This window comes from Mesocricetus auratus, unplaced genomic scaffold (genome assembly GCF_017639785.1).
Source record: "Mesocricetus auratus isolate SY011 unplaced genomic scaffold, BCM_Maur_2.0 Super-Scaffold_100001, whole genome shotgun sequence".
NCBI lineage: Eukaryota > Metazoa > Chordata > Mammalia > Rodentia > Cricetidae > Mesocricetus > Mesocricetus auratus.
The window spans coordinates 3,289,018-3,314,524 of record NW_024429187.1 but is presented as its reverse complement, the minus strand read 5'-3'; the positions used below and the strand labels follow the sequence as shown (position 1 = coordinate 3,314,524).

General features: G+C 39.8%; 1 protein-coding gene across 2 annotated transcripts in view; it reads left to right on the top strand.

The window, feature by feature from the left end:
• Lrp6 (LDL receptor related protein 6) overlaps window positions 1–25,507 on the top strand; it is a 122,375-nt gene that overhangs the window by 12,483 nt on the left and 84,385 nt on the right. The window contains exon 2 of one of the 2 annotated variants that reach the window (XM_040743418.1): window positions 7,950–8,343. The exons of the other annotated variant lie outside the window; for it this stretch is intronic. Coding sequence (XP_040599352.1) covers window positions 7,950–8,343 — 394 coding nt within the window. The remainder of the gene's footprint in view (window positions 1–7,949; window positions 8,344–25,507) is intronic. 2 annotated transcript variants of the gene reach the window in all.

Genomic DNA, 25,507 nt, shown 5'->3' with positions numbered 1-25,507 from the left:
TAAGACAGAGAACCTATGCTTTCTTGAGGGATTATTATAGTTATTTAGAAGCCAAAGCAAACCTTTTTAAATTCTCTCTTTGATCTCATACCTATAACCTAAGAATATTTATTAATTTTAACAGAACACCAAAATCTAATTTTTTATAAGGATTCACTAAGAAACTCTTGTATATAAATTCATTGGAGCCCAGCTAATTTTTACTTGAACAAAATTACATTCTCATGAATAAATTACAAACTTTTATAGTCATTTAGATTTTGTTCTACGTTTTTCCTGCATTCGTTTCATAACAATGATCATTTGACTTTAGCACAAAACTGTTGTCTTTTCCCTTCACAAAACACACCCCACATATCTTGTACATAAAGTTGTTCCTGTGTGACATTTTGAAGTCTCATTTGCATATAAAATTATAACTCATGTAATTGCAGCAACTGATGTTTTAAGAGAAAGCTACTTGGTAGATAATTGTGAAACTTGTACATCAGCATTTCATAGTAGACTAAAAGAATTTACAAATATACCTTGATTCTTGACCATACTTTTTTCTCTTTTTTTTTTCTTTTTTTCTGAGACAGGGTTTCTCTGTATTTTTTTGGAGGCTGTCCTGGAACTCGCTCTGTAGACCAGGCTGGCCTCGAATTCACAGAGATCCGCCTGCCTCTGCCTCCCGAGTTCTGGGATTAAAGGCATGTGCCACCAATGCCCGGCTTCTTATTTTTTATTATTACTCTTTTTCTAGTGGTGATGATATTCAAACTTGGGACCTTACACATGCTAGACAAGTGTACTATCACTGAGTTGTATTGCTAGACCAGTAGAATTTTTCAGTGTGACAAAAATGAGTGTTCTCTAATAAACTCACATAGCTAGGCAATGGTGGCACACTCCTTTAATCCCAGCACTCAGGAGGTGGAGGCAGGCAGATTTCTGAGTTCCAGGCCAGCCTGGTCTACAGCGTTCCAGGCCAGCCAGAGCTATACAGAGAAGCCTGTCTCAAAATAAATAAACACACCAAAACCTACCTCATATATTTAGCTTTTCTAGCATAAAAATAAGAAGCAAGAAACTATAATTAGAAAGTATGCTTCATTGTTATAGTTTACTTAAAATAACATAGATCGGTAATAACCACCATGAACTAATGTAGCACAAATCTGAAGTTTTATAGTACCAAAGATTTTTGGAAACTGTCTCCACATTGGTTTGCTGTATGGTGTGTATGTGCATATGTGAGCACATGTAGTGTGCACATTTGGAGGCCAGATGTCAAAATGTTTGGTGTCTGCTTCAATTGTTCTTCATATATTTTTTTGAGACAGGGTTTGTCACTGAACCTGGAGCTCACAATATAGCCATGCTGTGTTGCTAGAGTTCCAAGGATCCACCTGCTTCCGCCTCCAGTACTGGGATTAGTTGTACCGCAGTTCCCGCTGTTTGTGTGGGTTCTGGCAATGGGAACTCAGGTCTCATGTTTGTGCAGCAAGCACTTCACCTCCTGAGCTTTTTTTCTAGCCTCATGTTGGTTTGTTACAATATACAATTGTTGTTAGATACACAATTGTTATTAGAGTTTGTCAGATTAATGACTCCATTCAGCGAAATGCAAATGCAAGTGTAATGCTTGTTTATTTGGTCAACTAACCTTAAAAGTTTAGGAAAACATATCCAAGCAGAATAAATATTTATGATGGTATTACATTTAATGAGTAGCTTAGGAGACATGGAATACAGACATAAACTACTACTTGTAATGTTTTGCTTTTTGTTTCTTTTGTCCTGGAAATTGAACCCAGGACCTTGTGGATGTTGATGAGTATTGTGCTGAACCACATGCTGTGTACATTTTAGTAAATTAACAATATTTAGTCTCTTTTTCAGATTACCCAAATTCACTTTAACTTACTTAGCCTCCTTCTCCCCACTTTGAGACTGTGTAATCTAGATTTCCTTAGATTTGATTTGTAGCACAGGCTGGCCTAGAATTCCCCCCTGTTCTAGCTTTCTGAGTGCTGAGATTACAGGTGTGAGCCACCATGACCGGCCCTAACTTGGCTTTTCGAAACATTTGGGTTGGTTTCTATACAAATACTCTTGAAGGTGCAGTTTGGATATCTCAGGAATGATGGACTGAAGGGAGACCAGCTGTCTTTTTGGGTGTCTCAAATCTCTTCTGAGTGTATAAGAGCCCGTTTCTAGCTCTATTTCTGCATGGTCTCCAGTGGAGGATGGGCAGCCTCAGGTTTAAGCAGGCCTGTAGTGTCTGGGAGATTGGAGATGGAGGAAAGAATCTGGTAAGATACCAGTCGTTGCCCTTGAGCGGGGGTGGGGGGGGAGGGTGTATTAGAGGAAGAAGGTCCATGGAAGGGTCCAGGGAGCTTTAGGGAAGGTTGAGGGTAGAACGAAGTGTGTGTGTGTGTGTGTGTGTGTGTGTGTGTGTGTGTGTGTGCGCGCGCGCGCACGCGCGCGCGTGCATGCATGTGGAGGCATGCTAGGTATGGAGGCTTAGTGAGCCAGTGAGGGGAGATTTCAGGTTTTTAGGGACATTGACTTCTTATCAGTTGTCATTAGTAGAATTTTGCCATTTGTGAGACATTGAGCTGGGTTAGTGCCATGAGAGTACAACATGTGATCAGAGAATATGGAAGGCATCTGCTAAAGTTCCTTGTATGGGTTTAAAGGGTCTAGGAAAGAATACTCCCTTGTGAGGAGCCAAGGAAATTCCTTCGTGTCATCCTCCTGGAGGAGTAAAGGGAATACAGAAGACCCTAGAATACTTCTGTTAGTGTCAGAGACTGTTCCATACCCGTAGCCATAGCCAGAAGGACTGCTTGGAAAGATCCAAAGCAGTTCCTTATGCTACTACAGCAGACAGGTCTGGAGAACCAGTTTAAGAGTTTATCTCAGAAGGCTGGCTGTGTGGTTAAGAGCACTTGTTGTTCTTGCAGAGGACCCAGATTCAATACCCAGCAACCACACAGCAGCTCATGCCCCTCTGTAACTCCAGTTCCAAGGGTTCAATACCTGCTTCTGACCTCCTTGGCACCAGACACACACGGCATAACAGTCATGTACACAGGCAGACACAGGCAGACACACATGGCATAACAGTCATGCATAGGCAGGCACACACACATGTCATACAGTCATGCACACAGACAGACACTTACACACATTAAAAAAATGTTGATCTCTTACAAGGATGACACCAACTGGCAAACTAAGCAATAGTGGAGAGACTATCTTAATAGCCCCTCCCTGATAATGAGATTGAGGACTTCCTTATATGCCGTCCTAGAGCCTTCATCCAGTGACTAATGGAAGCAGAGGCAGATACCCACAGCTAAACACTGAACTAAACTCCTGGAACTCAGTGACAGAGAGGGAGGAGTGATGAGAAAAAGGGGTCAAGACCTTGCTGGTGAAACCCACAGAGACAGCTGACCTGACAAGGCGGAGCTCTTGAACCCCAGACTGATGGCTGAGAGGCCAGCAGGGGACTGATCCAGACCCCCTGAATGGAGTGTCAGTGAGGAGGCCTCGGCAATCTCTGGGGCCTTGGGTAGTAGATCAGTTTTTACCATGGCGTAGGAATGAACTTTGGGAGCCCATTCCACGTGGAGGGATGCTCTCTCAATCTGGACACATGGGGGAGGGCCTAGGTCCTGCCCCAAATGAATGGCAGGCCTCACCTCCCTGGGGAATGATGTGGGGATTGGGTGGGGGGTTAGGGGGCTAGTGGAGGGGCAAGGGAGGAGGGGTGGGAGAGGGAGATGGGATTGACATGTGAAGCATCCATGTTTCTAAATAAAAAAATATATTGGGAAAAATGTTGATCTCAGTGACAGGCAGTGAAAATAAGACACACAGAAGGAAAGAAAAGTAAAAAGCCCAAGGCAAAAGGTAGAGAAAGAAAAACGGGCTAATAATTTAAGTTTAAAAAGCTAGCCAGAAATAAGCATAAACTAAGGTCAAGCATCAAAAACTAAAAACTTAAAAAAAAAGTTGATCTCAGGAGCACAGCCTGGCCGAAAATTTGAACAGGAGAGGCATTCAAGTAATTCCCCGAGCACTGTCTTTGGGCTAGGGTTGTCACACACCCATAGATGATGTTTTCTTTGAATACAATAATGCTACCATCCAGATATTGAATGGAGATAAGATCTAGGCAGGCGTATGTAGGAAAAACTCTTTAGCCGAGGCTTAGGTTTTGCTAGTAGGATCTTTAGGAACCTCACAAACATACAAGGGCTCTTTCATAGCATAGCTGACTGTGCTGTAGGGTTTTGCTGGGGAGGTGACTAGGTTAGTTGGGATTAGCAGATGTCAGGACTAGGTCATTTTAGCAAATGACTTTTGATGTGATCTGCTGATTTCTGAATGGTGGTTAAGAGAGGATTTTCAGGGGCTGGGGCTGTGCCCTGTGGTAAACTGTTGCCCAGAGTGTATGCAGTGCTGGTTCTATCCTCAGAGTAGCATAATAGAGAGGAAAGGAAGACGGGCGAGAGGGAGGGGAGGAGTTACATCTGCTTGAGCTGAGGTGCTTATGCCAAACTTTCAGCGGTGATAGAAGCCTGACTACATTTAAAGCCAAGGTAGTGAGGAGCTTCATGGCATTTGGGACTCCTGGTTGGAACTTAAAAAGTTTTTTAGTAGATGAATTTGTTTTTCTGGGCTGGAGATGTGTTCCATTGCCTTGTACATGCTAGATAAGCACTCTACCATGGAGCCTACCTACCCTGCATGGTAAATCTCCCCCTCCCCTCCCTCTCTCTTCCCTCCCCTCCCACCCCTTCTCTTCCGTGCATGTGTGTGTGTGTACACAACTTGGGAGGAGTGGGTTCTCTCCACTGTGGAGATTCTGGGGACTGAACTCCAGTCATCGGGCTTGTTGGCAGGCATTTTTACCTGCTGAGCCATCTTTCCAGTCTCTAAATGAGGTTAGATTAGGCTCTGGAAGATGGAAGATTGCTTTTGTTGTTTTGCTTTTGGCAAGGCTGGGATCTAGCCAGGGCTTTGTGCATGCTATGTAAGTGTTCTGTCACTGGACTCTATCCCTTGCCCTGGAAGAGGAAAGAAGTAGATAAGATTTGAATCTAGTCTCGAAGGACTTAGATTTGCTCACTGGGAAAGATGTGTGAGAGCGCAGGGAAAATGCGTACACTGGTGATGGATGACGTGATGTGATGTTCCCTGTTTATATGTTAAACTGTTTTTATGTGCAGAGGTTTTAAAAGATGAATTTGGAGTTCAAGGAGGAAGTAGAATAGTGGAAAGCTGAGGTGTTGGCTTCATGTGGTACGCAAAGGGAATGAGAAAGCTTCTGAGTTGGGTGACGCACTGAGTTGGTTAGTATTTGAAACCTGAGCTGCCATGAGCCTTTGAAGATCCAGAGCAACTGATGGAGCTAAGCTGCGGAGAGAGTAACCCTAGTGTTGCTTGATCCCACAAAGACGGGAGGGCATCCCCGCCCTCTACTGAGAACAGGGGCATTCAATGTGTATCCCTGCATGACCTCACAGCATTCGTATATAGACCAGACTGGCCTTAAACTTTCAGAGATCCTCCTGATTGCAGTGCTGGGATTGGTGGTGTGTGCCATTACACCTGGGCTCAGATAACTTTTTGAGAAGCATAAGAAACATGTTGAAGATGTGACCCCTGCTTATATCCTAGGACCCAGAGAGAATTTTGACTGTTTGAGACCATCCTGGGCTACTGAGCAAGGCCTTGTCTCCATCAAGGGGAAAAAAGGGATGTATAGCCTTTAACCCTTCTTCCTGAGACACTGTGTTTATGAGTTGGTTTGAGAATGAAGGATTAAATGGAGCTTGTTTGGAGTTTCTAGCAGGGGAGCATAGTTACTCTATAGCTTTGGTGAAGGTCACTGTCTCTGAATGAGTGCACTGTTTTGGGAGGGGTGCACGTGGAACAATCCAGGGGTGGGGGTGGGGTGGGTAAGTGACACCTACCTAGCCAGCCAGATCAGCCAAATCAACCCTGAAGATCAGTGGGGTAACAGGTGCCCTTACATCTATTGGAGGACTAAGGTGTGAAAATTTGTAGAGCAGAGGAGGTTCAGGAAGAAAGTTTGGTAGGGATTTGGTGAAAAACAGATTCCTGAGCTCCTGCAAGTGTTTGCTAAAGAGATGTGACTACTGTTTGAATTCTCTTGTTGTGAAGTCAGGTAAACATTGTGGAGTGAACACATGGTATGCATTATGTGGGCTACTGACAAACAAGTGTGTAGAGTCTGTTGTATCTAGTAGATAAAACCGGTATTACAATTATCTCCACTACTTAACAGACACCGGTGGCAATGTTGTAGACCCTAATCATGCTTTACAAGGGTAACCGCACAAATGGACCTTTTGATAATGTTCAGTTAGTTTATAGTCCCTAGAAACCCTTAGTGGTAAATAGTGCTGTTAACAGGTTAATGTACAGTCCCCAGAATGCTCAACCATAACTAGTGCTGCTAAACTAAAGCTATTAATCTGCTTCTGGTCTCCTCCAGTTCCAGTGGCACTTAAAAAAGCCCACTAGACTTGAAATTACCAGAAAAGTTCTTTAGATTTTTTGTAGATAAAAACTGTTCAGTGGAAATATTGAAGTTTGACTTAGAAGTTATGAAACTCATTTGGCTGCCACTTACGCCATAAACAAGTTTGGTATAGAAACAGTCTTTCATGAATGATTGAGCCATAAAGAAAGTTAACTACTGCATTGTTTTTACTCTTGAATTGTAAAGGTTAAGTGTCCTGGGACTGTTTTTTGCTTCAGCTTTTGATATTGAACTCTTTACTAATAGGAGTGTTTTTTTTTCTGATGTTCCTGTTTGGTTTATACTAAATATATACTAAAACCTGAATATAAGACTATTCAGTAGTGACCATTGGGTGTGATGTGAGCATGTCTGCAGTGAGTTCAGGGGAATTTGATGCACTGTCTGGCTGTAGTAGTTAGCCACAGTAAGAAGAAAGGACCATTTTCTTTTTCGTGTATTTGACTGAGACACTTGTGTTTCAGTGTGGTTGGATTGGAAACTCATGTTATCTAACAGATGAATAGAACAAATATTCATAACCCAATTTGGCCAATGCAGTTCTATAAATGTGGACTTAATCATTACTTTTTTTTTGTAGTTTTGAGCCACTTATTGCTTTCAAATTAGAATAACGTTTGTGATTTGAAAAGGATGGGTACTTTTAGGGGTGGATAGTTGAGCGCACTTGATATTCTTGCACAGGACCCTGGTTCTGATTGCGGTTATTTGCAGGGTGGCTCACAGCCATCTGTAACTCCAGGTCCAGGGCCTCTGAAACCCTTTTCTGGCCTGTGGGTACCAGGCACGCATGCGTTGTATGGATGCGTAGGTAGAACTTTATATACGTTTACGTTATACTGGAGGACCCTGGGCTTGATCACCAGCCCTGTAAACACCTGGCAGCTCTTTCCCACCAGTAGAGCATGAGTGTTTCAGTTACTCATTGTTTTTATGGATAAGCTTTTAAATTGTATTGACAGACTCTCAGTAAGCAAAGACATCTGGGTGGAATTGGTTTCAATTCTCATTATGTTCTTTTTTAAAGTGCTACAAAAACATTTTAACTGTGAAAAGATTTTAGCTGGTTCACTAATGTGTTTTATTTATGTGTGTGGATATTTGCTGTGCGAGTTTATGTGTACCACATGTGTACAGTGCCCACACAGACCCAGGAGACATGGGATCCCTGGAGCTGGAGTTACAGGTGGTTGTGAGCCATTTGATGTGGGTGCTAAGAACCAAACCCAGGTTCTTTGCAAGAGCAGCAAACCTTCTTATCTGTTGAGCCATGTCTCTAGCCTCTTACTCTTGATAGTATTTGGTCACAGATACTGATTTGAAACCCGATTTATAAGATCTGATATGTTCTCTTTCTTATGTATTTTTCTTTTTGTTTCAGCGGCCCCTTTGTTGCTTTATGCAAACAGACGGGATTTGAGATTGGTTGATGCTACAAATGGCAAAGAGAATGCAACGATTGTAGTTGGAGGCTTGGAGGATGCAGCTGCGGTGGACTTTGTGTTTGGTCATGGCTTGATATACTGGAGTGATGTCAGCGAAGAAGCCATTAAGCGAACAGAATTTAACAAAACTGAGAGTGTACAGAATGTTGTTGTTTCTGGATTATTGTCCCCGGATGGGCTGGCGTGTGATTGGCTTGGAGAAAAATTGTACTGGACAGATTCTGAAACTAATCGTATTGAAGTTTCTAATTTAGATGGATCTTTACGAAAAGTTTTATTTTGGCAAGAGTTGGATCAACCCAGAGCTATTGCCTTAGATCCATCAAGTGGGTAAGTTTCTGTGTAATATACAAAAGGCGTTCCAATTTCTTTTTCTAGTCTTCCTTCACTGATAAATACGAAATGGGACTTTTGGTTTTGTTTTCAAGTAGACTTGACTATGGAAAGTTGGATTTATTCTTAAAGAACAGTGTTTATCCATAGTTGGTGGGGGTGCAAATTAATAGAACCATTGTGGAAATCAATTTGGAGATTTCTCAAAAAATTAAAAATAGAATTACCATGTAACCTAGTGATTTCATTTCTGGGCACATTTCCAGAGAACTAGATATCCTACCAGAGAGATAATTACATGTCCATGTTTACTGCTGCTCTGTTCACTACACCAAAGCTTTGAAATTATCCTAGTTGTCAGTCAACAGATGAATGCATAATATTGTGACTACTGTTCAGATCTAAAGAAAAGTAAAACTTACTTTCTGCATATTGCTCATTGCTGCAAGCAGTGAAGTAACCAGGGCAATCCTGGAGAGCCTACTCTGGTGGTAAAGACAGGGGAGAGTTGGCAGGCTGATCAACCCTGAAAGTACCCAGGTCCAGAACCAGGATTTTGTATTGGTCCACCCCAACATCTACCCCATCTGTGACCTGCTGGAGTTGGGGGTGTGTGTGAGGTCAGTCCTGTGGACCCAGGGCTGCAAGATCTCCATGACACAGGGCAGCAATGGGATGCCCAGGAAGAGTCCAGTGAGGGCCCAGTGTCGATGGTGCAACAGAGACCAGAGGCTCCAGCCAGACCAGTGATTCGACTCACTGTCACACTGCAGCTTCCATGACAAGACGCCTGCCTTCCTTCCTTCCTTCCTTCCTTCCTTCCTTCCTTCCTTCCTTCCTTCCTTCCTTCCTTCCTTTCCCCTCTTTTTCTCTTAAATCTTATTTTTTTTTTTTTTTTATTTTGGGGTAGAGAGGGAAATGGGTGGGATCAGGAGGCATGATGTGGAAGACACAAAGTCCAGGAAAATGGATGGACTTAGAATGTAAAATATTAAATGAGAGTACACAATCTCAGAAAAAGACTGCATATTTATTCTCCTTCATATGAGGAATCTAGTTAGATACACACAAACACATGCTTGTATGCACACAGGCTTGCACATGCAAATAAATGTACACGTAGATAATAGTATAACAGAAAAGAGAATACGAAAGGGTAAATATTAGAGGATTAGGAAACACTGAATGTATGTAATGGACATGAAGTATGAAAAAGGCTATAAAGCTAATTGTTTTTCTAGTTCTAATACTAATTTTTTTGTTTTGCTTTTAATGGTGAACATATAAAATCAAATGTGAAGTTTGTAGCTTCAGAATCGACATTTAAACTGTACATAAGTTCACTGAGATGTATAGACTTTGAGTCTGGTTGGTTTTGGTGTGTACTTTTTTATTTGCAAGGTTTTTTTTTATAAAGCTCATAAAATTAAGAAATATAAAAACAACAGTGTAAATAGTTTTGTTTCTTACCATAGTTATAGAACAGCCACATTTACAGTTCCTTTTTTTGTAATTAAGAGAGAAGGCTTAGTATCTGATCACTTAAAATGAGATTTTAAAATATATTCTTGATCATAGACCATCATATAATTAATCATTTTGGAATAGTATCTTTTATATTAAGCTATGAAATACTACTTAACGTATCTGCACTGAATGGAGAGAATAAATATTAAAAAGCTGTTTTCTACTTAGCTCAACATGCATTTTATGTATTTCCAGTGATAGTGTTACTTTCTGTACCCCACCCCCCTAAGATTATTTTCTAAAAGAGAAATAACAGCTCAGAACTGAAAATGCCATATCCCAGAACACAAACTCAGTGCTCACATTGTTCTTAATCTTAATTTCAGTATTACTGTATAATAGTTGACATTTTTGTTCAATGTATTGCTATGCCTGAATGTAGGTAACTATGTGAAAATGAATCTGAAATGAAGTAACTATTTTTTTAATTCTGAATACTTTGAGTATTTCAATACATTTCTTAGACTTTAAAAAAATTCATATTAGAATGCTTTAGACCTCTTTGTAGATGGGAGCAAATTAGTTTTATGTAATAAAGTAGAACTTAGAGCAATCAGATAAGGGTTTATATAGATTCTTTTGTTTTGATATCAGGCCTGATTTGCTGACATAGATTAAAGATGATGCCATGTTGTAAATAAATGAAAAGTTTATTTAGCTACAAAGATGACAGTGGTGCAGTGAAATTTTAGGGTTTGGCTGTTTTGGAGAGAACATGCACATATATATATATATTAAGTGATATTAAGGTGTAGTGGGCCTAGGGTTGCTCAGAGATTGACCATGACCATGAATAAGTTTTAATAAGAAGAGGCTTTTTATTTAGGTCCAGCACCCAAACCTGGCACCATGGTTATATACCTGAGAGTGCTCCCAAGACCCAACCCCTAACCATATCAACTCAGGGCTTACAAAGGCAAAACCCTTGAAGTTACAATTTTCGGTCTTGTGATTGTCTTTTTGGGCAGAGTAAACAAATTTGATTACAAAACAGAAATGACAGTTAGTCTTATGACCTATTATTTTGTAAGAACATCAGATTTTACAAAATCAGTCAATTTAAGGACAGTCTTCAACATCTGGGGAAAAAGGGAAGTGGGTTGACAGTGTACAGCCTGTACAAGCTAGGGGCTTGCTTGTAGGAGGCTTTTTTTTTCTTTTTGGTCTCAAGCATAGTAATTTTAACCATCACAAAGGAGCAGCTGTGGAAGTGAGACGGTCCTTTAAAACACACCATATTTAGGGTGTGCAGAAGAGGAAGGGCAGCTTTCAGGAGGTCAGTTCACCCAACCACATGGATCAAACTGGTGGGCAGGCTTGGTGCAGGTGCCATTAAGTGACACTATTGCTCTAAGCCATTTCCCTTAATAAAGTGTCAGAAAGTATGGAGGTAGTGAAGGGTTGGGAATCAGACAGAGGACTCTTAGAGACCATGCATGGTAAGCTGTTCCAGTTAGAGACTGGGGACAACCTTGAGTGGAGCAGGTGTTTGACTAATAGTAAATCTGCGGGGTGGGGATGTTTGCAAGGTGACTGCTTTTGTAGATCCCATTAGCTTTGCTGCTTCCACTGATCGGGAGGGAAGAAGACCTGTGAAAAGAAACAGTTCTTCCCCCTTCCCCTCCTCTTCCCTTCTTCCTCTTCTCCCTCCTTCCGTCAGTCTCCTCACTGTGCAGCTCAGGCTGGCGTGGCATTTGTAACCCTGCTTCAACCTTCCAAGGGTTGGGATTTCCCCCTTCTCTGTTTCTTGTTGACAGGCTCATTCTTGTTACAAGAGTGACAACTGAAATTAGCTGTTCAGTGCTTGGTATGTTTCAGACCTCTCCATTTGTTACTTTCTTTAGGAAGTTAAGGGTCCCTGTCTGCCTAAGGACAGACAGTTTGGGAGACAGAGGGTTCTTCAAGGGTGTGTATTGTGTTGCATGTGTTTGGAGATGGAAAGGGTAGTATTGAAGGAACCAGAAGGCCAGTGGGAGCTCTCATTAGGTTGATTATGCCAGTCCATGGATTTACAGCTGGAATACTTTCTGGTCTAGCACCCTGTTCATTTCTACATGGGGTTACAATTGCAATTACACATATACACTCTTTCTCAACTCTTAAGTAATTGTGGGATAATGATTTAGTGAGTGGCAGTTACTATTTTCATTTCATTCCTTAACAAATGAGCTTCACTGCTACTGTGATAGGCTTGCTATATTACTAAGAAGTACATTAGAGGTTTTCATTTATCTGTTGCCTTTTCAGTATTAAATGAGAGCATTTGCCAATAACTCATCATTGTAAGAATCAATGATAATGTACTTTGAAGGCAGAAATAGTGTCATTTAGCTTCTAAATGTGATTTGGTGAAAATATACACTTTTTTCCCCGGAGGCCCAAATACCTAGTGAAGTATTTTTCATTATTTCTGATGTTTGTGGTTATTGGGATGGAGGCATAAGTCCACCTTTTCCTCTTCAACTTTTGGGAAGTGACTTTGACATGGCTGTTTAAAACATAATTTATGGCTGATGACATGGCTTATTGGTTAAAGTTACTTGTCACTAAGTCTGATAACCTGAGTCTGAATCCTAGGATTAACATGGTCAATGAGAGAACCAGCTTCCACAATCTGTCCTCTGACCTCCACATATTCATGCACACATTTACACACACACATTTACACATACACATTTACACACACACACACACACATTCACACTCCAGTAAATATCATTAACATGTAATTGGGACCAAATAGAATCCAGCCAAATGGCATATACTTGATAATTAATGCAATAGGGAAAATATTTAAAAATTATGTTTTAAATTCATGAATTAAAAATATATCGCTCTTTCTGTATTATTGATCTTAGATTTGTGTCATGGATTGTTATTTTAGTGAGAAAACAGTCACAGGTATAGAGTTTACCACTTGCCAAATAGAAGAGTTGACTTCCAGATTTATTTTCTAGGGAAACATGACGTTTACTTTTTCAGATAAAGTGCTTAAAACAGTACTGAGGAAAAAGTAGACTTTTTCAGAGTCCAGGATCCTGAGTTTTGAGATTCAAGAGTCAACTGAGCTCCTTGCCATCACCATGTACAAGGAAGGCAGTTGAATGACTGGTATTGTTGAATACTGGGAACCAGTGCAGACATCTGTGTGCTTTGGGATGTATGGAGTTCTTTGTATTAGCAGTTCATTAAGCCTAGACTAGAGGAAGACTTTTCTAAATTGGGCCTCTATTAGTCTGCCCCCACCCCTGTGCTTTTAATACTGACTGGTAGTGTAGAATTCAGGCCAAGGAATAAGAAAGTGTGTGTCTTATGAAAATTGTTCCAGAAAGTAGTGTTGTCTTTTATATGGGTAGAGGACATTCCTGTACCTCCCTTGTTCAGTCCCTCATTCTATACTGGCCTTCATGATGCTGAGAACCTGGTTCATGTACAAGTCCCATAATAATTCTCAGACTTTTTTTTGCTTGATTCTAAATCCCTAAATATTTCTTGCAAGCTAAATGTTAGTGATTCAGTTTGAATTCATTCTGTTTGTAGCCAGCAAACTTGTGACCCCAATGGTACAGGTTTTAAAGATACATTTTTAAATATTCATTGTTGAGTGTAATATTAGTAATAGTACAAAGTGCCTACATAAACACTCAGGAGTAGAGGTAGAAATTGGAGGGAAGCCTGGGCTGCATAGTAAGGCTATATTATATCTTAGAAAAATCTAAGGGCTGGGGGTGGAGAAAAGAGGGAGTTAATGTATGTAACTGTTAGGCAAATTAATTTACCATAGATTATTTTAAAAATATATGTTACACTGGCATATCAAGATGATTAAACTAGTTCCTGCCACATTCAGGTGTTGAATGTGCTTTGAACAGCGGAACTTTATAAATTAAAAGTGTTTTACTATAGTCTCTCAGTTTTCCTTGTTAAGAATATAAAGCATTTTTAAGGAAATGTAAATTTTAGCTTTGTCTCTTGTGACGTAGTGATTATAGCCTGGGACTGATGAGATGGTTGGGGGGGGGTGGTAAAGGTACTTGCTGCTGATCCTGGCGACCTGAGTTTTGACCCCTAGGACTGGTGTGGTAGGAGATAGCTAATCCATGTTAGTTGTCCTCTTCCACACATGCTGGAGGGTGCGTTTGCATCCCCACCTCTAGACACACATGCACACAAATAGATCCGTTTTTAAAAATTAAAAAAATACTGCATAACGTTTATTTATGAATGTCTATGTAAAATTAAGACTGTAAGCCTTTACTTTAAAGAAAAATCTTCTCTAGATAATATTTTACTAGAATATGCTACCCAGAGTTTGTTTTGTCTCTTACTCAGCTTGTCATTTACTAACACGTTACTTCAAGTTGTTATATACTAGTATGTTACTGAGCTTGTCATTTATTGACATGTTATTCAGCTTTGTCATTTACTGACATGCTACTTCAGGTTCGTTATTTATTAGTGTGTTACTAAAGCTTTTCTGTTTACTAGTGCATTACTTCAGGCGTTGGACTTCTGTTTCTTCATCTGTAAAATGAGTTCTTTCATCAGTCTTCCTTTGTGTGTGTGTGTGTGTGTGTGTGTGTGTGTGTGTGTGTGTACGTGTACTGGAGATTGAATCCAGAACCTTGTCCACAGTTAGTACAAGCTCCTCTCAATTGTGATATCAAGTGTGTGTGTGTGTGTGTGTGTGTGTGTGTGTGTGTGTGTGTGTGTATACGTGTACTGGAGATTGAATCCAGAACCTTGTCCACAGTTAGTACAAGCTCCTCTCAATTGTGATATCAAGTTTTAAAAGAGGCATTTTAGGAGAGCTGGCATGATGGCTTACGCCTATAATCCTAACAGATGGGAGGCTGAGGCAGGTGGATTACCATGATTTTGAGGATAGCCCAGGTTTCATGCATGTGTTACAGGCCAGCCTGGACTACAGAGACTCCCATCATACTACAAATAGACATTTTATGAAAGCGTTCTAAATATCAGAACTTTTTATTCACATGTATATATTCAAATCAGCAATTTAGCTATACTTAGATTTGCAGGGTTCTGCCCCTTTTTAAAACCCAAGTGATTATATATATATATGTATATGTATATATATTTTAAAATTTATTCATTTTTTCACAATTTCATACCTGTACATATGACACTTTTATTCTATCTTCTCCACCCACATTATCCTCTGTATCCCCGACTCCCTCTCCTCAGGTTCTTCCCACTTTCCTATACTATTTTCATGTCTGTTTTCCTCTTTAAGCTTAAGTCTGCTCAGGTCTCACTGAGTTTCAGGATGGTCTGAGAGGCTTAGAGTAGCTGAGAAGGCTTTGGGCTGTCATGCCGAGGTTAGAATTGTTTCTACAGAACAGACTGTTCTTGTTGTGTGTCTTACACTGGGCTGTGCCTATTCAGAGCTATTTTGCTTTTAAAACCTAAGTCCCCTTCCTTCCAGTTTCACTTGATAAAACTGAAAAATACTTCAAAATGTAAAAGGAGGTTTTTTTTATTTGCAGAATGGAAAATGTAGCCAAGGGATTTGTATTTATGTTTTCTATTTCCTTTTTTTGATTACATTAATATTTATTTGGAAGTGGGCTAATATTTTTATTAGCATATTTTATTAGCATATAAGTTCTGCTTGATCAGCTTCTGGGATATGAATCCAGGCCCTTACGTAGTGTGTGAATATATATAGATGTTCTTAAATATTAGGATAGAGCATTTTTACTGAAAATGTCATACCCCTCACCCAGTTTTTCCTTATATAAAATGATGTCCATAATTTGTCTCAAGTTAATGAATTTTAATTTGTCTTTGTTTGTCTTAGCTATGTATCTCTGAGTGGCCTGGAATTCACTGTGAAGACTAGGCTGGCCTCCAGCTCAGAGTTCTACTTGCCTCTGCCTCTGAGTGAATTGTCTGATTTTTTTTTTTTTTTTGGTTCCATGTATTTTAAGCCCACTTTTATTAAGGGAATACTGAAAGGGAGCATTTGCAACACTAAGTGACTTAATATAGCATAAGATTTTTCAGAGCTTTGTTTTTTTTAGTGAAAGCTTTCTATTGTTTTTGAGTGCTAGCTAAGTAAGCACTCTGCTCTGAGCTACCTTCCCAACCCTTAGCTTTAACCTGCACACTCAGTGTAAAGAAGGACACTTCGTATCTTGGTTTGCTTGAAACAGGGTCTTACTCTGTGGTCCATACTGTAACTTCCTGATCCAGCTGGGAGTGCAGGGTTTCTTACTGTAGTTGTCCTCTTAACTGTGGCCATCCTCCTGCTTCAACCTCCTAAGTCCAAGAACTGTTATCCTGGTTCTTTATTTAATTTTGGAGTTGGGAGTCGATACATTATATATGATCAATTGGAACCCTACACCTTTGTGGGGGCACTCTGGGGTTACACAATATTTCCTGAGTTTTCATTTTCCACTTCAGTGGGTTAAGCCTAGACAGAAGACCTTTGCCCTCCCTGCTTGTGGGCACATTGTTTCGTTCCTTGTCCCAGAGTGCTTTGTGCAGGACTCTTACACAGACCTGTGCGTGCTCCAGGCTTTGTCTTCCTCAGTTTGCCACTGACATAGACGTCCTTTAGTTCCGAGACCAGAAAACCCTCTAGGGTTGTTGTTTACCCAGTCTTGCAAGATCTGCTTTTTCTTCTGTCCTGTTGGGTCCCTGCACATCCCCCTTTCCTGGTACCCTAGCTCTGTGCTTAAAGAGACCTTTCTGTATTTTATTTTGTGTGTCTGTACAAGTCAAGTAAAAAGTTGTAGTTTTAGGTGTTTTTGTAAAAGCTTTTTCTGGTTAACGAGTTACTAATTACTATGTTAGAAGTTCTGACTTTTGCGTTTTGTATATTGGAAGGCAGCTGTCCTCACCACTATACCGCCAACACACTGCCTGTAGATTGCCTATTAAGGTAGTTGGACATGCAGAGCTTGAGGCTCTGTGTGAGTTTTGACACATGGAAGATGGATATGCCTGCAGTGTCATTATAAGAGATTACTACGTATCTTAAGATTATTACTGTGTGTATGCTAATGACTTATAGGTAGGGTTAGATAACTAACTTAAGGGTCATGAAGAGAATTGTGACTTAGTAAAGGTCTGGTTCACTTGTTTTTTATAGCTCAATTTTGGTGTTACCTTTTTGTGTAATTACATTTTATAAAGGGCAGACATTCTCTCATCAGTTTAGATTTATTGCAACCAAAATTTTCTGAATATTTTTATTTTGGAAAGCTGGATTCAGATTGACTGTATACACCAAAATAGGATTCATGATGATTGTTAAAATTATTATTTTTCCTTACCTAATCATAGAAAATACATGATTATAATTCAATAAATTTGTATAAAGTAGCTTGTGTCTAATTTATCAGTTTGAGATATTTTTACTTTCTTTGAAAATAGTTTTTGATGTCTTAAAAACTCAGTATGAATCGGGCGTTGGTGGCGCACACCTTTAATCCCAGCACTCAGGAGGCAGAGGCAGAGGCAGAGGCAGGTGGATCTCTGCTGTGAGTTTGAGGCCAGCCTGGTCTACAGAGCGAGTTCCAGGACAGCCTCCAAACAATACAGAGAAACCCTGTCTCAAATAACCAAAAAAACCCCCTCCAAACCTCAAAAACAAAAAACCTCAATATGAGCCAGGAGATGCTTGTACACACCTTTAATTCCAGCACTTGGGAAGCAGTGGCAGGTGGATCTCTGTGAGTTCAAGCCCAGCCTGATCTATAGAGTGAGTTCCCGGACAGCCAGGGCTACACAGAGAAACCCTGTTTCCAAAAACCAAAACAAAACTCAATATGTATTTACTTTAATTCCTTTACTCCATTTAAAATTATTTTTTCAGAAAGCATTACAAATGAATATCAGGCCAGACACAGCAATGAAATCATAGTCATATGGACACTAATCAACAGCTTATAACAACCTGGTATTAGTTTCTGTGATTTTTTGATGGATAGCAGATGTGCATACTGTTGCAAAGTCAGGCTGTAACCACAGATCCTTAATTCTTTAATATCAATTAAATATGTTTATACTCTTAATTCAAAGCTAGAGTAGAAGTCATTGAGGCCAAAATAAATTAGGAGACCAGTAGGATACATAAATCAAGAGTTAATAATTGCTGATGAAAAGAGATTTCTCTTGTATGAGACTAGCCAGGTTTTGAGAAACCATTGGCGATAGTTCATTAAACCTACTGAGTGTTTCCCTAATCTTACTTTTGAATGTGTTTATAAAAACTTTCTATACAAGTTGAATTTAGTAACTTTATTAGTGCTTCTAGGTATCCATAGCTCACTGAGAGGTTCACTGCAATTAAAAAAAAAAACAAAAAACAAAACAAACAACCAAACCTACCTACTCCTTAATCTGTGCCTACCAATTAGTTTTCACTTCTGAGTTCAAAATAAGATCATGAGGGGCAGTCAGGGCAAGTTTTAGATGGGTGGGTGAGGGTACATTTGATCTTGAGACTGTTTCTGTGTTCCCAAGAGTTTCTCCACACCCTAAGGTCTTGTAGCCTTCTGATGCTTTTCATTCTAGAAGCCCATCTCTAGATGAAAAGTTCACACATTTCCTTCCTCACACTATTCTTCTCTGAAGGAAAAAAAAAAAAGGAAAAAAGATTTATTTACCCTTTAAAAAATTTATTGTTTTGAGTATTGTGCTGGCATCTGTATATGTGCACCATGTGTGTCTGTGCAAGAGGAGTTCAGAAGAGGGCTTCTGATTTCTCGGGAACTGAGTTTGTGAGCCACCATGTGGGCACTGGGGATGGAACCCAGGTCTTCTGCAAGAGCAGTGAGTGCTCTTTCCACTTAGGATAATATAGGAAGAGTATACTTTTTTATATACATTATTTCATTGATTTCAAAGCCTTTACCCTGAAATTAAGACACATTGAACAGAATTAAGATTGGAATAAAAATATATTTTTGTCAGTACTTTGAGAATTTTATTTAAGACAGTGGTTCTCAACTTGTGGGTTGTGATTCACAGCAGAAGCAAAATTATAGTTAAGAAGTAGTAACAAAAGTAATTTTATGGTGGGGGTCACCACAACATGAGGAACTGCATTAAAGAGTCTCAGTATTAGGAAGGCTGAGAAACACTGATTTAAGAATCAGTAGAATTTGTGAGACCTCAGGGGCAAGGTGTGGGGGGGTTGGAGGATGCGGAGGATCCTAGGTGCAGGTGTGTTGTATTATTAATCCTGTTGCTCAGTGCTTCCAGCATGAGAGATCTGTGCTGATGCACACCTCGTGATCACAGACTGGCTTCAGTGTTGTGTGGTATTTATAATTTTGTTAAATATAAATGTGAGGCTCCTTCTTAAAGGAAAAACATTCTAGAATGTTTACGTAGTTATTAGTACATGTGCTTATTTTGTGGCAGGACTTGTAGTCTGGTCATTCACAAGCTGTTCTCGGAGGCACTGATAAAAGGCTTTTGGGATGTGAAAATTCGAGGTACCCACACCCTGGCAAAGTGTGGTTTTGACTGAAATAGATACTTCTCAAAAAATCTTAAGTGTCTTATCATTTGTTTTTCTTCTCCATTGGCTTGTGAGATTACCAAATTGTCTGGGAGGATGATTTTAAATACTTTAATTTGATGTTGGACTGTTAAGTAATTTTGTTAATTGGAGTTTTTCTGAAGTGATTGATGAATAGTTTACCAGTTGCTTTGTAGGTACCTGGAAATACTCCTTAGTGATTTTTAGAGTTTCCTATACATTTCTTCATGTTATGTGCTGACTGTGCAGTTTCTGATAGAGCATCTTGAGAATAGATAACACTTGATTTTATTGTTGTTAATGATTCTTTACTCAGGTGGAACTTGATTTTCCTGAGCCTGGTGGCTTAAGGACCACACTTTGAGTAACAGGGTTTAGAGAGGGGTAGCAGATGTTTTCTATAAAAGTGCAAATAGTAAATAACTTTAGGTTTGGCAGGCCACATGCGGTTCTTGTTACAACGCTTTTCTTTTTTCTTTCTGGAGTTTGTTTTCCAACTCCTAAAAATATGTAGAGATCATTTTTAGCTTGTAGAGCCATATAAAAACATGGTGTGGTCAGCTTGCTGGTAATTGCTGGTCTCTGAGAAAGGTATATGCTTTTAGTCGTTCCTAGAAACAAAAATTCTGAAGTAATGTTTATGACTTTTCAACATTTTAGATGATCATGTGACTCATGTGATTTTTTTTTTAACCTAATTTATTGATAAGGTGAATCACCGCTGATGGTCTGAAAGCTATTTGTTTATTGCAGATATAAGAAATTGTAATGGAGATATAATTTATATGTAGTAAAATCTACTCTTTAGTTCCAGTATTATAAACAGCTGCATGCAATTATTCTGTCAAAGATAAAGCCACACATTTAAATTGTAAAAGCATATTTTAACCAGCAATGTATTGCAGTGGGGAAAAGGTTAGCACTAACTGAACTCTAATTTGTGCAAGGGTGTCCATTCTACAAGGAAACTAAGGGAGGAGGAAGAGGAATATATGTATAATATGTATAAAATATATGCATAATATGTATAAAAATAAAACTACAGGGATGGAAAGGTGGATTAGTGGTTAAGAACTTATGCTGCTCATGCAGAGAATCAGAATTCCTTTCCCAGCACCCGTGTTGGGTGACTCACAGTTACCTGTAACTCCAGTTCCAAGGAATCTGATGTCTTCTTCTGGACTCCTTGAACCCACATGCACACAAACACAGACACATAAATAAAAACAAACCTTAAGTACTACAAATGGTTACGGGAACTAGTAAGTGAGTTGAGCAAGATCACAGGTTATAAGATTGTTTGCAAAACAGTTATAGGGCTGGTGAGACTGAGTCAAAGCACCTACTGCACAAATCGGGTTACCAGACTTTGACACTTGGAACTTACATAAGAATAGAAGGTGAGAGTCAACTCAACAAAGTTGTCCTGTGACCTACACTGTGCACTTGTGCTGTGGGATGTGTGCACCCATCCCTTATGCATACATACATACAGTAGCAAGCAACAATCGGAAACTAAAATGTTAAGCCGTACAACTTACTATAAAATATGTAAAAGTAACTATGAAACCTGTAAACCTCTGCTGGAAACCGCAAAGGAAGAGTTTAAGAAGTCAAAGACACCTAAATAAACTAAGAGATATGCTGTAATGGTGGATTGGAAGATGTAGTAACGAACATGCTAATTCTCCTGTGCTGATTAACACTTTCAGTCTTAAATGCTCAGTATAATTTAGAAATTGGCAAGCCAGTCTACTACTGATTAAGAAAACAGAGATTAAGTTGCCAATACTACTTGTTTATGACACTATTAGAGACAAAGCAAGAGTAGCTCAGCAAGGCAATTTTTTGCAAAAAGGAGTTCCAAATCAGACTAGCAAGAACATTAGGAGAGAAAGTTCACTTGGTTTTTATTCTAACTCTGGTGGTGACTGTGTTTTTTTCCCCCATTAGCTGGAGTTAATACCTCACAGGTGATGGAAGTAATAATAGGTCATTAGGGATTAGTTTAATACTATGTCCATTTAGCTAAATAATAATTGTAGGTTTTCTTCTAGGGTCTGTGATGTGTCTAGCCACAGGTTCTTGGCCTGATAATGGTGTTAGGCATGGATTTCCTTTTGTGGAGTGGGCTGTGAATCCTAGTAGGAAGCGTTTGGTTTCTCCGGTAACTTTTGGGTCACTGTGGCTCCAGCCATCATGTGTAGATGGAAGTTTCTGTTCCACCTGGCCCTGTAGCTGTTCAGTCGCAAATAAACATACAGGGTCTTATATTAATTATAAACTGTTTGGCCTATTGCTACTAACAAACTCTTACAACTTAAATTAACCCATAATTCTTATCTGTGTTTAGCCATGCTGCTTAGTACCATTTCTCAGTATGGCATTTTCATCTTGTTTCCTCAGCGTGTGGCTCATGACTGGGTCTCTGCCTTTCCTCTTTCCAGAAATCTCCTAGTTTGGTAGCCCTGCCTATACTCCCTGCCTGGTACTGGCCAACGTTTTCTTAGACCAATATGAGTGGCAAATCTCTAGCTAACCATAGAGGTCTGGAGGTCTGTACAGGAAGTGAGATGACTGGGTGGAAACAGGAAGTGAAATGGCTGGGCACAGACTGGAAGTCAGATGGCTGGGCCGAGAGAGGAAATAAGTAGGAATACAGGACTCGTTCTCTTGTTGGCTGAGATGCTAAGGAGGTAAAGGTGGCTTTGGCTTGCTTCTTCTTCTCTCTGATTGCTCAGCATTTTCCTCTGTATCTGACTCTGAACTCTTGAGTTTTTTTATTATTTAGACCTATGAAGAACTCCTTTTTACAATCATGTCTTGCTAGTCGTAACAAGTTATTATTGTAGTTTAGAGGGTTTATACCTGGTTAAGAGTGATGATTTGTTTCTCCTCTGGTAGCATGCGTAATACCTTCCAACATTGCAAAAGCTAGCCAGGAGGGGTGAGTCAGCTTGACTGCTTCATGCTCTGTGCTCAGGTGTGTAGTGTCTTAAGCAGTAGGGTCTCATCATCAATCTCTGGAGAGGAACCAGGAGCTGCCAACAGCCCGTAATGCTGGGAGGTCTTTAGGGGCCTTGCTGGTCAATAATTCCAAAGTAAGTAACTCATTTCTGGGACCAGGCCTTTTCTTTGTTAGCCTTATGGTTTCTGGTAGGGGCATTGGTGCCCTGTTATAAGGTAACTCCAGTATTACTTTTCTAATGTGTGTGCATATATATATTTTAAGAATGTCTATAATAGTAGGTTTCCATATGACTTTTGAAAGAAAAGGTTTTAGTATTATTTATTCTTCCCATTTTCCCTCTTCTACCCTGCCCTCCTCTCCTCATCACAATTTATCCTTTTCTGTTTCATAAGTCCCCTTTAAAATTTCATTTATTATTTTTATGAGTGTGAGTGTTTTGCCTGGGTGTCAGATCCCTGGGATTGAATTACAGATTGTTGTGAACTGCTGTGTGGTGCTGGGAATGGAACCCTCATCCTCTGCCAGAGCAGGCAGCTCCGGCTTTTAATCCCTGAGCCATCTCTCCAGTTCCCATAATTCTCTTTTATCCTTTTATATCAGTGTATTCTATTTCCCTTCTCTTGAGAGCTCTTCTCCATGACTTCCTGATTGCTATGAGTATTCCTAATGTAACACATATCTAAATATTCAAACCTGCTTTTCCTTCTGTTTAGGATGGGGTCTCTGTATAGTACAGATTGGCCGCCTCAAACTTGTCCTTCCGCTTGGGGTTACTGAGTGCTAGGATTATAGGTTGGTATCTACATACCCACTTTAGTTGCTTTTTGAGTAGTGCAGTTTTGTTTAGATTGTTAGTAACTTGTAAGAATTTGGCTTCTTACAAAAGTATTATTATTATTACTATGCGGTTGTTGGGTGTTTTGCCTCCAAGTATGTTTGTGCAACCCATGCTTTTCTGATGCCTGGTTCCTGGAGCCTGGTGCATAGGGCCCTGGGACTGAAGCTACAGAGAATTGTGAGCTACCATGTAAATGCTGGGAATTGAACCCAGGTCTTCTGGAAGAGCATCCAAATTCTCTTAAACTGGTAAGCTCTCTCTTCAGGTCCAAGAGTTAGTCTGTTACTCTATTGGACTTATTAAGGAGTAAACAAAATTCAAAACTATTAAAAAACATTTCACTTTTGTGTTCTCCACAATTTTCCTGTAGTCAAAGGTAGTCAAAGCAGCGCAGAGTCAAAGAGACTGTACGTAGTGTAAGTTGTATATATTTTTGATGATTGCAGCATTGCCATTTGACTGAAGATGAAAAATTTTTTGAAGAATATTTATTACACTAATCTTAACAGTAAAGACAAACTACAATATATTGGATGAATTAGCAAAATAAAATCTCTATTTATAAAGAATTAGGTACTGTAAAGAGAAGCTTTTTCCTTGAGAGAAGCCTTCCCGCCAGCCTGGTTCTAGAGCTGCATCAGTCCCAAATAAACACATAGGAGGCTATATTAATTATGAAACTGTTGGCCTTGCTTGTTTCTTACTGGCTAGCTCTGACTTAAGTAATTACCCCATAATTGTTAATCTAAGTATTTCTCTTACCGGAGAATAGTTCCGGGCTTCCTAACCCCATGGCATTACATCTTGACTCTCTGTGTTTCTCCTTCCCAGAGTTCTCCTGAACTCCTAGTCCCACTTATCTAGATTCCTATTGACCCAACAGTGCTTTATTGACATAATCACAGGACTTCCCACATCAAGGTACTAAAAGGATATTGGGGAAATTTTGAGATCCGGTTCTTATAACCCAAATATTTTTAGTTAAGTTTTATGTGGTCATTGTGGAGTTTTAAAGTTCCCATTCTCAGATGACCCAAAGAAATGGGCAGCTGTATGTGGAAGGGATTTATTTTGTGCATTGCCACCATATATGTATGGACTTGCAGAACTTTTGGGCCACCTGAGCTAATGTTTTGAGTCAGCTGGTTAATAAATTCAACATATTAACATCACAGGTATAAGAACAGAGCATGACAGATAAACAGGTGTTGAAAAAAATCACATTCGGCTTCACTGGTTCTAAACCCTGTCTCAATATATTAGAATTTCTTGGGAACTTTTTTTTTTTACTGTCTCTGTGTCTGATTGTTTGTGTGTATGCGTGCATGCACGTGTGCACCTCAGTCCTCACCTTCCATGTATTGAGACAGGGTCTCTGTTGTACACTGTTGCATATACCTGGCCTTCCAAACTTCTTATCTCTTCCTCCCATTTCTTGGTAGGGATGTGCTGGGATTACAGATGTGTGCCCTGCATCCTGCTTTTATATGGGCTCTAAACCAAGGTAGTTAGGCTTACATGGCAAGTGCTCTACCCACTGAGTCATCTCTCCAGCCCCTGTTTGAGACTTAATGGAATTTTATTCAGCCATAGAGAAAAATGAAATTAAGAGATCTGCAGGAAAATAGATGTATCTGGAAATTATTAAGTGAGGAAAACCAGACAAGAACCACATGTCCTTTCTTATATGTGGATTTTAGCTTTTAATGTATGTGTGTGCACATATGTGGGTGTGAGTGTGATACAGGTCATGAAATGACTCAGCGAGGAAAGAGGTTTTGAGGAAGGTGGGGTAATAAAACATCTGGAGCAGTGGAGGGGAGGACTGCTGGGGATGTACGGTTCAGAGGGCCAGGGGGTTTGGGTAGGGGATGAGGATCAACAAAAACAAGCTATGCATGAAAATGCCATAACGAAACAGTGCTTTGTACTCTAACAATAACAAAAAAGTACATTGGTTCCACCTCAAACCAACTGAATCAGAATATCTGGTGGAAGAATCAGGATCAGTGCTGTTTTTAGTAAATTTTTTAGGTTGTTCTGTTGCCAAGGATGAAAATTTTTGCACCAGGCACTTTCTTGCTGTTGCTCTTGTTATTCTGTGTGTTGGAAGCCAGGGAGGAAAACATGCTAAAGAGAACTTATTCAGAAAACCTTCGTTTTTTTTCAATATCCAAGAACTTACTGGTTAGTCATAGGTATCCTCAGGCCTCCCCAAATGCTGATGAGCACCAGAGTTGTATAACTAGCAACACTTGTTATGAAAGTGTGGGTAATGCTTATTTGGGTTTCTCTAAACTTC